Source organism: Rhinolophus ferrumequinum, chromosome 12 (assembly GCF_004115265.2).
Source record: "Rhinolophus ferrumequinum isolate MPI-CBG mRhiFer1 chromosome 12, mRhiFer1_v1.p, whole genome shotgun sequence".
NCBI lineage: Eukaryota > Metazoa > Chordata > Mammalia > Chiroptera > Rhinolophidae > Rhinolophus > Rhinolophus ferrumequinum.
The window spans coordinates 52,141,964-52,155,629 of record NC_046295.1 but is presented as its reverse complement, the minus strand read 5'-3'; the positions used below and the strand labels follow the sequence as shown (position 1 = coordinate 52,155,629).

General features: G+C 34.9%; 1 protein-coding gene across 3 annotated transcripts in view; it reads right to left on the bottom strand.

Annotated features, from left to right (window-relative positions):
- Positions 1-13,666, bottom strand: part of RECK (reversion inducing cysteine rich protein with kazal motifs) — a 63,127-nt gene that overhangs the window by 36,198 nt on the left and 13,263 nt on the right. Inside the window, exons 2-6 of one of the 3 annotated variants that reach the window (XM_033123937.1) lie at positions 13,405-13,463; positions 8,248-8,322; positions 7,197-7,233; positions 4,564-4,649; positions 2,802-2,849 (exon numbers count right to left, since the gene is read on the bottom strand). In XM_033123937.1, the coding sequence (XP_032979828.1) occupies positions 2,802-2,849; positions 4,564-4,649; positions 7,197-7,233; positions 8,248-8,322; positions 13,405-13,463 (305 nt within the window). Of the gene's footprint in view, positions 1-1,547; positions 1,650-2,801; positions 2,850-4,563; positions 4,650-7,196; positions 7,234-8,247; positions 8,323-13,404; positions 13,464-13,666 lie in introns of those variants that run through there. The other 2 variants (XM_033123939.1, XM_033123938.1) reach the window with 2 other exon arrangements.

Genomic DNA, 13,666 nt, shown 5'->3' with positions numbered 1-13,666 from the left:
AACACTGACTCTGCTTCTTTCTTCTTATAGTATTCCAATTAGAAGACTTTCTCTATCCTCCATTTCCCTTAAACTCTTTCAGCTTGTCCTTATGTGCTATTCCACATAATATCTTTAATTCTATCTCCCAATTCACTAATAACTGTTTTTCATATTTCCCTGAACATAATTTCCTATATTCAACCCATCATAAAAATCCTTTTGATGGATTCTGCCTTCAAATCTTAGTTATTCCTGAATACTCGACTCTACTGCTATCATCCTACTTTCGGGCCTTATCTGTTTTTAGCTAACTTATAGGGTTTGGGAGATCTTAAACTCAGCCTGCACACAACTAAGATTTTAAGCTTTATAAAATATCAAACTTATTATTTGTTATATTGGTCTCCTATTACAGAATCTTCATTGTCCCTCTCTACTTAATAATAAATTAAACCTTAAAATATCATCTTTCCAGGATGTGGTTCGACTTTGCCTATATAAGCACAGATTATCAGCCCAAAATAGGCCTATTTTCTTTTTGCACCCTGTACAAACTATATTCATTTTTGCTAACATGCTTTGGATCCAGTCTTATTAAGCCAATCCTTTCAGGCCTCTCTCTTTTGCAAAATTTTTCCTGATAACTCCCAACATGCTCACTCTACTTTCTGATTCCCTGAGCCCTTCTGTGAGCAGTATATATTTCAGTTATCTTCACTCAATTAAATACAACTCTTTAGTTTTTGTGCTTTTTCAAACATATAAAACTGCCTCTCAGTATTCAATAAATATTTGTTAATTTGCATACGAAATCAGATGCTGTTAAATCAGAAATAATGATGTTTTACATTTAACTGATTTATCTTAGCATGGTTGGAACAAAACAGAATATTAAATGGCATTAAAAAATTTAAACTTTATTCATGTTTAAGATATCCCCTCAAAAGGGATTCTGCCGCAGCTTATCAGTGAAGATAAACATTATTTAGCTCTTTCAAATATAATCACTCACTCTCTAATCAAACAATACAAAACTATCTTTCAGGGTAAATGTTAACCCCTAAAGTTGTAAGCCTAAAGGAACAGCTTACACATCTAGAAGTTCACCCCAGGGACCACACTAGTGTTAAAAAAAAACCAAAAAAAAAAAAACCTAAAAGCCTAGTTTTGTAAATTATTCTAATGTTGATAAACAACCAATCCATTTAAAATAGGTTACACTACACCAAACGTACCCATTCACTTTATAACAAATAACCATTATCTCTAGACTACACTTCAACAAGAACCCAACTGTTATTTGGGTTTATAATGCAGAACCCCTTTTTCTGTATTAAAATACTCTTGTCTCTCTTTTTACTTCTAAATAACATAAAAGAAATCAAATCAAGTCTTAAATTACCTTGAAAAACTTATAGGTTTAATGTTATATATAAAAGAACTCTCTTAGCATGTATCTTTTTGGAAAATAGTTTCTTAATTCTAGGCCAAATAAGGGAAGATAGACTGGGAAAAGTAAACTACTCTTAGTATTTCTCTCAGAGGACAGTGTTTAGCTCTCTTACCTTTCCTGTCCCGTCCTTCATCAACACATACTGGCAGACTTCCTAGGGCAATGCAGAAATCCAGACAAGAGAAGGAAGCACACTAAAATAATGGAGGACAGGCTACAGGAGATGGACAGTGTCAGACATCATGCGGGAGAAAAGAAGGAATTATCATAGTTAGCCACTTTATTCAAGACAAACTACAACTAGTTATTTTAAAGGTAGAGAGAGAAGAAAAAAAAGATATTTTACTTCTTTGTAGCAAGGCTCCTTTCAATAAGAACAGAGGAGAGTTTCAGTTAATTTGGAAATTTGTCTTCAGAGGAATAGATATAACTTAGCAAACAGTACAAAGGGACAAAAGATAAATATGATTGTCCAATTTAAAAATATTAATTAAGAGATATAATTATAGGCTTTGAGAAAAGAAAAAATATATCAGAACTATAATCTGGAAGCAGTTAAGAGAGTTGTTCTATCTTTCTTTTCCAAGAGAACAAACTATTAAAAGCAATGGAATTCCAATGTTTATATATAAAAATGATGAATGTGGCATATGCACTTAAGTACCCTCAATTATATGGTCTTATACTATGAAAAGCAAAAATACTGTCTCATTTAACCATGGAGATCTATAAACAGAACAAAGTATTCCCAATAAGGCTTTTCACATCAGGGACAATCTTCTGTTCATATTGCATAATATAAAACACCTCCTCCACCCTGTTTTAGTAACTGCCCCCATTTAGATACCACAGTGCTTGAAATACCACCATTGGGAGACAAGAGTCTTTCAGATTTAATACAGCCTTTATAATTTAGTACTTCCCCTTTCTCCCCAAATGCAAGATCCTGGAAAAGTCTGAAGCTATTCACACTAGCAATATGATTTTGTTTCTTCAGTTAGAGGTGGTTTATAAAAATGGATAACTGGATGGGTCAAGGGATAGGAAAGGGGGCAAAAGAGGATAGAGAACATAAGAAAAACTACTTTACAACTTTGGGTACAACCAGTTGCTTTGTTATGAGAACATTATAGGTGAAATCCTCTGCATGTGCGATTTAGGCATTTCTTTAAAATTAATTTCAACAAAAGTCAATGAAAGTCATAACATTTCTAAACAAGGTAAATGACCTTTTTATCAAGGCTATATTTTCTGTAAAGTAAAAGGCAATCTACGTAAGAATGAATTCATTTTAAAATTTAAATGATTTTATTAATTCTGATGGCATCTGAACAGTCTAATGAAATTTGTTAAATAAAATGCATACCTCATATTCTTTTCTGCAAACTTTGGAAATATCATTTTTTGAAGATGCCTAAAAGATAAAAAATTTCTCCATTAATTTATTAAACATGCTATTCAGCACAAGACAAAAAAAGAACACAAATTAATACAAGTATAAGTTAATTGCTGGTATAGTATTTTTTATTTCATCAAGGAAAACCTTATGTTCAAATATTTGAAAGTGCCTAAAATATAACAAACACATTTCATGCAATTTCTTTAAAAGAAACATCAGCCTCAGAATCTACGTGATACGTTAGAACCTCACTCTAACTTTTATGGCTTTTTCTCACATATTAACACAGTCCTTTTGTTATTTCAGGAACTAGATGACTTTGAAGGAAATGTAAATCTGAATTTTCTTTTTTTTAACTGAATTCCACTCTGTTGCAAATTTTCTTGTGAAGCTCTGCCAGGATGTTTATATTTTGCTTTTTCTTTAACCCTTCATACTGCAAGTTCTCATACTGACTTTTCCTCAGAAAAGATCCACGTATAAGAGGGGGCAACTGAAGAGGGAAAGGCTATGCCTGGCAATCAACAAAAGTTATTTTTATGTAATTCTCTTAACAAGTTTATGAAGAGATGGCATCACCTCTACAGATGAAGAAACTGAGGATCAAAGAAAGAGCAAGTTATTTACCACATTTAAGCTTGTACTTTGTATATAAAACAAGCTATAACAAACCTGAAGGGTGCTAATTCTTCCATATGGTATCAGTCCATATTTAGAGATGTAGTTTCCAAGCCAGAGGCTCTGGTCCCTTATTCTATTCCCTCCTATCACCTAAACTCGTGCAATTTTGAATAGGCCACTTGGTGAGGATGAGAGAGCAAGAAGCACAATGGACTGGCAACTGTTTTATGCCCCACGAGATGGATTAAGTTCCAATCCTCCACAACTCAGCTTCATCTCAGAGCCTGGAGGAAAGCAGCAGATACGTAGCTAGGCTGTGTGCTGCCTGAAGAGGGCTGCAATGGTGTACGTGAAAGTGAAGGTGACAGCGTGTCTTACATACTCCTGTCCATAGACCAGTCACTAGAAAAAGAAAACGCAAGAAGACTTTCCAGCTGTGGTTTCTAAATTTCCCAGGTAAGTCTACTCCCACCACTTGGAGTATGAAGAACTAGGAGACCAGTTTTCCCACAACTGTCTCAGGAAACATTATGAAAATATACACAGTGAGGAAAAACTCAGGGGCCTCACTTGAACCGGACCAGGGAGATTAAATCAAAGAGAAGTTATATTAATAGTTCACTATAGGAACAGAGTGAATGTTCACCAAGGAACATGTTCACTATGTTCACCAAGGAACAGAGAGGGTATAAGAACATGCTCAGGGTAAACCCATGATGATGAAAGACAGAAGGCAAGATGAAATGTATCAACGGCTCTCATCTAGGCATACCCAAAATTCACACGACCATTTGGTCAGTCAGCATTGATTAAGCATGACCATAGGCAAAGTACAAAAGGCCTCAATTCCTAGAATATTCTTTCTTTGTGTGGCAGAGTGAAGTTAAGAAAGAATAAGAGAGGACTGAGAGTCCTACGTGCAGCAGTCATAACTGAAAAAGCAGAAAGTCTGCTTTAAAAAGAAGTGGTCTATGCAAGAAACGCGAAATTTGCAGCTTTTATGAGTCATATCTCCAAAGGTATGAGGTGGGCAGGGTTCAAGACATATGCACAGCTAACACCCAAACTGCACTCCATGCTGCTAAAGACCCTGACTGTCCAGTGTTACCTGCTTGCATGCCTGTCGACACTCCAAGGTAATAGCCAGTTCGCAGCAGCCTAAGCCAACCCAGCCATCAGACTTCTTAAACACACCTTAAAAACAAAATGTTCAAATGTTTTGATTATAAGTAGTGACAAACACAAACAGCATGCCAAATTGGTTCATAGATACCACTAAAAGTGAAAGCAGGTGTCCACAGGAAATCAGACAGAAGGGCCTCAAAAATATTAAGCTCCTCCTCCCCACCTATCCCCAATGCTATCAGTCTTCTCAGGGTCCCTTGCAGCAAAATTATTAGTCTCCCTGCCCACTCAAAACTCCACGTCATTCTCACTCTTGGATAGGTAGCATCTCTACAGGGCACACAGGTTAAGGAAAGCAAGGAGAGGCCTTCCTCACCATTAGACTGCGAAGCAGAGGCAAAGATTCCAATTTAACTTCACAAAAAAGGGGACAAGTATTACTGAATTCAAAAATATTAAATACCTAGAATAGTGTAAAACCCATGATACTGTTTAAAAACTGATACTTAGTAAACAGATAGGAGCATCTCCTGTGAGCCAGGACTGGCTTTGATGGGTGCACTTCATCACTGCGTTAAATGACTCTTCTGGCTCAGTGTATGCACAGCAGCTATTTCTCCAGCTACATCACTGTGGGGTATCACAGTATCACTTTTTATAAGAAGTGTCCTAATGTATTTTTAAGATCGCTTTTTGCAATCATAAATGTCAATGAAGGGCTCCTAGAATAAAATTAGGAGATATAATAATTATGAAAAGAGAAAAAAGATTTATGCTTGTAGGGACCCTGCAAATTCCTCCTCATTGCCATTAAAACAATGCTTTACGCTGCTTCCATGTAATGCATAGATCTTCAAATCAACGTGTATATTAAATTAGATTATTATTTACATTTGAAAAAAAATGTTAGTGATTCAAGGCAATAGGTAACATAGTTCTCCAAATAAAATTAGGACTTAATACAAATAGAAGCATTCTGCTAAGAAACACAACAAACAAAAGTAAACAAAATTCACAAATATAAACAAATACAAACAAAACTTTCCAAATATATTAGTTTGGTGCAAAAGTAATTGTGGTTTTTGCAATTATTTTTAACCTTTTAAACCACAATTACTTTTGCACCAACCTAATAATTATAAACCACCTCAGTTATTACAACTAGTTAAAAATACTGCATATCATAAGCTTCTGTATCCCTACATGTTTTAAGAGTCCAAAGGGCAACAGACTCCCATCTAGCCCTGCTGCCTCATATAGTTTCCTCTAAATCTTTGCTGCTTGCTATTCAGAAGCACTCACATTTTAGATATAATTTAAAAGGAATCAATATAGGTCATAAACTCTGTGAACTTCTACAGCATAATGCAATATATTGCTGTTTCCACATACCCTGTGTCCTCTTAGAAAATATTAAATTGTTCAACAAGCATTTACACTTACTGAGCCTCTACTATGTACAAGGCATTCTATCAGGTATTTGGTGGGCTGCGAAATAGATAAAACATAGGATTTCTCCCATGATGGAGATGACAGTTGGTAAAAACTGCGTGTATGTGTGTGTAAATTCTAGAACATTAGGTAGAACAGGAAAGAATTAGGGAAACAGGCAAGGATGATTAAAGGAAGGCAAACAGTCCAAATTGTTTGAAATGCAAACTTCAAACTGTATGACAGCCTTTAAAGCTCAGAGATACATAAGATATACTCCCTTTTTCCGAGACACTGGCTTTAACCAGGACTGAAAAATAAGCTTTAATCCTAGGAGACTGAATGCCAGGATAGGGAGTTTGGGCTTCATTCCAAAGGAAATGGATATCCCCTCAGGGATTTTTTTTTTGAAGGGTTAGGAGGAAAGCTATGATGTGTTAAAAACCAGTCATTTATAATATTCTAGCCCAAGAATGTAATAATAAAGGCTTGAACTAGGAGTAGAGAGGACAAATACACAATTTTATGAGGGGAAAGTCAATGGAGCTAAAAAGAAAAAGCAGTCAAAGATAACTGGGTTTCCAGTCCAGTGTCATTCACAAGGGAAGGCAATTATGAGATGAGTTTGGTTTTGGATTTGCATTTCAGATACCACCTGGATGCAGAGATCTAGGTAAAGATGTCTAGAAGTCACAAACAATGACTTGGATTTGCAAGTTACCTTTCCAGAGCTGATTAGTTACCAGGGGGAGTATGGAGAGAGAAGGGAAAAGGACCGCACACAGGAATAACTACGGTCCTTGTAGCGGGGTGCGGGGCGGGGGGTAAGAGGAGAAAGGTAAGAGAGAGCAAGGTGCAGTCACAAGAAGGTAGTGGTCAGTAATATCAAGTGTCACAGGGAAGTCACAGAATATTAAGTACTGAGAAAAAGCTGTAAGACGTGGGAACCAAAGAGCTCCTGGGGATCTTTCAAAAGACTAGTTTCAGTAGAAGTGGAGACAAGAGTACAAAGTTAAGGACTGAGTGAATGAGAATAAATTATACATTTGAAAATTTGGGTGCCTATGGAAAGGAGAAGATAGCAACTCAAGGGTACATATTAGGTTATAGGACTATGACATAGATTTTACAATCACAGTAAGTTTTTTAAAACAAAGTGCTAAAAGTTACATTTCTATTGCTTACCTGGCAAAGATGAATTCATACAACTCCAAATTTCAACCTAAAATTGTAATCACCAAAAGGCTTTTATGTAGATAACCAGTTCCTAAATATGACACTTAACTTCTACAGAGATCATGTACGGATGATTTGATTATGCTTGTGTCTATACAGTCAATATTCTAGGACTATATGAGTATCAACCAGCTATTTAGGGGGAAAAAATTAAAACAGATGCAAAGTACTGCTTGCTCTTTTCCCATCTTCCCATCTAAGAGCACTGAAGATTAGTCTGGTTGCTCAGGATGATTACCGGAATCAGTGTTTCCAAGCACAAAGACAAAAGTGTCTGTAGAATGACTAAAGGAAAATGTATCAGCCAGACTGTTTGATCATTATCTCCTCCCCTCCCCGCCCATCCCGCACATAATGTAAGCTACCACATCTAAAGAGGCTGTCTCGTGGCAAGCTCAGACTTTCTTAACCTGGTCCTTGAGCATCCAAACACTGAGGATGGCCCAAGCATTAGAGACATGTTAAGCTACATGATTCAGGCAGGCAAGCAATACATCTATCATATACAAGAAAATGGGAAGATTGGAATATTAAGTCACACATTTTCCCTTATCCCAAATACAACTTTTCAAAATCAAAGAAAATATAAAATGTAGTCATTATATTAGGTTGGTGCAAAAGTAGTTGTGGTTTTTGCTATTATTTTAAAACTTTTAAACCGCAATTACTTTTGCACCAACCTAATAGTTTTCATAAAATTGTCAAAATATAATAATATGTAAAATTCCAAATTCCAGATAAACAAACTATAATGAAATTTAAAGATTGCAATAAATTTGTATTTAATATTGTTTTTACCTACGTCATAGAACAATAAAAATGAAAGACAATATTCTATCTAGCAATTTGTGTGAATATCTTTTTAAAATACGTAGTTAAATCCATCATTTTACTTTGACCCCAAACCCCATTCACATTGAAAATTTTGCTAAATCAAAGTAACTCATTAGATGGCTTCATTTAAACAAAAGCTTCCACAGTTAAGTTAAACAAGACCTACCATTGTTTCAGGGCAATAATCTGGGGCTCGCTGCAACAGATGTTTTAGTCGAGATTCACTTTTTGAGGAGAATATCTATTTGACAAAAAAAAAGTTTTGTGGTATTTTTATAAGAAATAAGTAAATTTATTATCCTCTAGAAATCTAGAGGTATCTAGATAAATGTTCAAGTATCTAGAATATTTTCCAACTTCCTTTTATAAATGGAAAACCTTTGGAAAGATCTAAATTAAACTGAGATAATATTTCTTAAAAGGTTGGTTAGTTTGTCAAATAATCAAGAGAGTCCAAATACGGCAAGTCTAGACCTATTTTCTAATGACCAAAAATGTAGAAAACCAGGCTACTAACCTGTCAGAAGACGGGAGAAAAAGCAAGAAAAAAATGATAAATTTATTCTAAACTGTTCTACAAACTGCTTTTAGTCAACTGACCACAACGAAAAATAGACTACATTTGTTACACCGTTGATATTGGTGAAGAACAAATTTATGAATAGCATTACGGAATAAACTTCTCCATAAAATGCCATAAAATAGAGACAAAGCCATTTTTTTTAATACAGATGCTGAGGAACTGTCAAGTTCATTCACCAGGCTAATTGGCTCACTTCCAAACAGGACTTTAATTAATACAATTACAATTTGATGTCTCAGTAAATTATAAATCATTACATATATCAGACAGAACTTCATAGTTACCTGCAAAAAGTCAAGACTAAAATCCATGAATGCTAAGGACAATGAAAAAGGGTTTATCTCCAGTTAGTTTTAGTAGCCATTTTTCTCCCAAACTACCAAGTATAATTAATAAGGGAAGAGAACTAGAATATCACCATTTTGTAAACCCTAGTGAATTAATGCATTTAGGCAATTATCAACAATGACTACTAACATCACAAGAAGAGACAAACTGACACAATACCTTTATGAGGAAGACGTAACAAACAAACAAAACAAAAACAAAACCTAGCCTGAATCTGATCATGCCTTTGGATCCGTTTCATAAGACAGCTGCTAGGCATATGTGGCTATTTAAATCAATTAAAATTAAATAAAATTTAAAATTCAGTTTCTCAATCTCTTTCATTTCAAGTGTTCACTTGGCACAGGTGACTAGTGGCTACTGTTTTGGATCATTACTGTCGAAAGTTCTATTGGACAGCTCTGCTCTAAATCTACCTACCAATTACTAAAAACTACAGAGGAAAAAGAAACATACTAAATGATACCACAGGGATGCGAACAGCATAATTCTGCCTAAGGGAAACTCTAAGGTTAAATGACCAGATTTATTCATCAAAAAAAAATACAAGAAGAAACGCATAGTTCAAAAGGTATTTATTTAAAAGACATAACCAATTGCAATGCATTTATCTCACTTGGATCCTGATTCAAACTAAAAAAAAAAAAAAAAACTTATGAAACAATTAAGAAATTTGAAAAATAGATATTTGAATATTACATTTAAAAATAAGTGATAATGGTATTTTTATAAGACTTTAATGAGTACTTATAAACTATAGATAAAAACTGAAAAATTATGGACCAAATGATATGACAACTGGGAGCTTCAATATAAACTTGTCTCAGTATAATGGGGGACGGGTAGATGGAGGAGTAAATGAAACACAACTGGCCTTGACTTAATGTTGAAGCTGAATATGGGTGTTACTATACTTTTCTTTACCTTTGTATATATCTGAAAATTCCCATTATAAAAAGATAAAAAGAAGAAAAGAAAAATAAATGGAAAAAGAAAGACAACAAGGAAAAGCAAGAAAGAATAAAGAGACAGAGAGAAAGAAGTAGCACATGACATTAGCAGTGGATTGGAAAGAAGCACAGAGAAAGCTATGCTTCCATTCATCCATCCCCATTTCCCTCAACTCTATCTCCTCACAAAACTGAAAAGCAAAAAACCTACAATACTTGAAACAGTTTAGAACAGTGGAAAGAAATATGAACTGAGCAAGCTGCTTAGCCTTACTGAGCCTGGTGACAAAGAGCATGGACTTGGTAATCAAACACATTTGGGTTTGAGCCCCTGCTCTTCAGTTAATGCCTTAGGGACTTAGCAAGTTATTTAACTTTTCTGTACCTCAATTTCCTCACCTATAAAATGCAGATAATCACATCAGCTTCCTCAAGGACTTAGTGTGAGAATTAAATGAAATAATGCATGTAATGCCTGGCACATAAGAAAAAATAAAATAAAAATTTGCTCCCGAGGTTCCAGGCTTTTTAATACCTAACAAGCAAAATTAAGAAGTCAGATACTCAGGTCCCTTTTGTCTCTAAAATCATGATACTATAAAGTAGAATGAATCAAACTGAGAAACACTTATTAGGAACATAAATAAGATAACTTACGAATATAAATAACTAATAATAATATTAGGAATATAAATAAGCTAAATAACTGATTTGGCTGAAAGAAGGCAGCACGTATGTTTTCAGATAGTAAGGCAGACTTGAACATAAGCAGTTACTTTTCTCACTAAACAACTGATAATCACACCTGAAAAGAAAGATGAATGCTTACTCAGAATATATATTAGAATATATACTATATTATACAAATCATCTCAGAGCAAAAAATTTAATAACCAAACCTGTACCCCATTCAAAGCAGAAACGAACAGATCACAGGGCTTACAATCCTGATTTTGAGAGCCTTTTTTTTAACTCATACTCTCTCCTCCTTCTGGCATAGCTCATTTCCCTTTGTCTTCAAACAAGCAAAGGCCTCTCATCTTGAAGCAAGTCTTCATTTCCTGCACTGACTTACTGACTTCTCTAATATTACACTTTTTCCTTTCATTGCATCCATTTCTTCACCAAACTCACAAACCTTCACTGACCAGCTTCCATAAGCAAGGGCATGAGTACAAGATGAATGACACGATCTCTATATTAAAAAAATTTATAATATAGTTGGGAAAATAAGATATAGATAAGAACTGAATACATTTTTGCAAGTTTGAAATATTACATAGATTTAAATTTTTCAAAAAAATGTTTTAAATCTCTGCTAAAAGTCTAACTTTTAGTCCCACCACTCCAGTCAATCTAGAAGTATTTATGGAGTTTTGTATGTCAGGCACTATTCTAAGCACTGAAGGATTCAGCGTAAACAAAGCAAACGAAGTCCCTGCTCTAGAATATCTCCCCTAACAGTTTTCTTTTTAAAACTAAGGCCTTTTCTCAGATAGCAAACTCCTTGACTTTTACTTGGCATCTGACACCTTATTTTGTTGACTATTATAAAACACTATCCCTGATTTCTTACCTAATTCAAATTCTAAAAGTTTTAATTCCAAATCTCCAACTGTCTTCACAGAGTGGTTTTCACCAATAACTTAGCAATTCACCTTCCCCTTAAACCAAGTCTTTTTCCCAACCTCCCAAAGCCATCAGGGTACTATTATTCACTCCAACTCAAAACATCAGACTCCACCCTTTCTTCATTCCCTACTGGTTGAAGAAATAATGATTCCTCACTCCGGTATTTCCTTTCATTTTGAATGAGCTCTGCTAGGTTCAGCAGCCTGGCCTCTACTCTCTCCACTGTGCACTCACTCCTCCCGTGACGGAAATGACTGACTTACCCAACTGTTGAGTTTGGCGGGAGAAAGTGAACATATGTAACCCAGCTCTTACCTCTCCTCCTCGGGGAGTAAATCTAATTCTGTAGTTTAGTGTGTATTTGGAAATAAAAGCTACATTTAACATTTGTATAAATAGCAATAAGAGTAATATTTGGGGTCCTATCTGCCTTATTCCTTTGCCTATTTCTCAATTAGTTAAGAACTAAGAGAAGAATGTTCTTTATTGGGGTAACTATAGTATTCACTTAATTTGCTAAGTTATAGAATTTCTAACATTTCTGATTTTAAGAAATTAGACCTTGCCTTAATTTTAAGAAACTAGGCTGCAGGTGCCTCATAAAAATGATTCACCCTATGGAACACCAGTGGAAAAAACCCAGAGGAAACCAAGCAAAAAGTCAGGAAAGCAATGCTTCCAAAAATAGCAAGACTACTTTAAAAGTTCCCTTACAGTGATGCCATCAAGGGGCCATTTTTGCTTCTAAAAGTTATTTTTCTGGCAATAAACTTACAGAAAACTTAATTTGCTATATAGTGTTTTAACGTGAATCTCTAGCAGCTATTTAGATGAGCTGAGTCACTGTCTTGTTTTATAATTAGAAAGCATCTAGCAAAATCTTTCTAAATTCATAATACTGTTTGAGAGATCTTTTAATTCCAGTTAAATAGCTCTCTCAGTTTTAGGAAGTGACAAAATCCAGGTTATTACTTGAAAAGTTGATTGAGGCCATTAATTCTCAAGTGCTAAGGCTAGAACTACACAACCAAGATGATGAAAGAAAGGTTAAGATTTTATGAACAGGTATTCTCAGTGGATCTTGCCTAAAAAGGCACAACCAAAAAAATTCAAACCTACAGAAAAGTTTCAAAAGCAGTACAATGAACACTCCCAGCCTTCATCTAGATTTGCCCACTATTAACATTTTGCAACATCCCCTTTAACTCTACATAAACACATTATTATTACTCTTATGTTGATGAAACATTTTAGAATTCATTACAGACATGATCACTGATCATTCAATTCCTATATTCTAGTAAGGACGCCATCCTACCCAACCACAGTGTATCACCAAATTCGGGATCAATGCACTGATACAACATTATTACAGCCTGTATTCACATTCACTAAAATTTATCCCAATAATGTCCTTTATAGCAGTCTTTTTTATTCAAGGATCACATGCTGCATTTACTTGTCATGTCTCTTTAGTTTCCTTTAATATGGAAATTTCTTATAGCCTTTGTTTTTATAACACTGATACCTTTTTGAAGAGTACAGGTTATTGTTTTGAGGAATATCCCTCAAGCCAGGCTTGCCTTATTGTTTCCTCAAGATCAGGTTATGCATTTTTGGCAGGAATTCTACAAGAGATACTGTGCTCCTTTTCAGAGCATCATGTCAGCAGACACAGTCATTTGTTCCAGTATTGGTGATGTGAACTCTGATCACTGGTTAAGGTGCTGCCCAACAGATTTCTCCAAAAAATTATACTCAATAAACTGTTACATAACTAATACCCTCTAGAACCATGATGTAAGCTTACCTGTTCACATACATCACGGCACATTTGGTTATCCTTGGAATGATTACAACACAAGGCACCTAGGAAGAAAAAATAAACACCCGATGTTGACCACTTTAAATGAACAAGATGTTAGACTAATCCAGATGGTTACACAAACCATTTATTCAAAAGATTATTATTAAGTTTAATTCAACAAACCTTTACTATGTATCTATTAGAAGCAAAAGACGGCACTAGGTTGGTTTGAGGACATGGTTCCTGCCCTCAAGAAGCTTGTAAG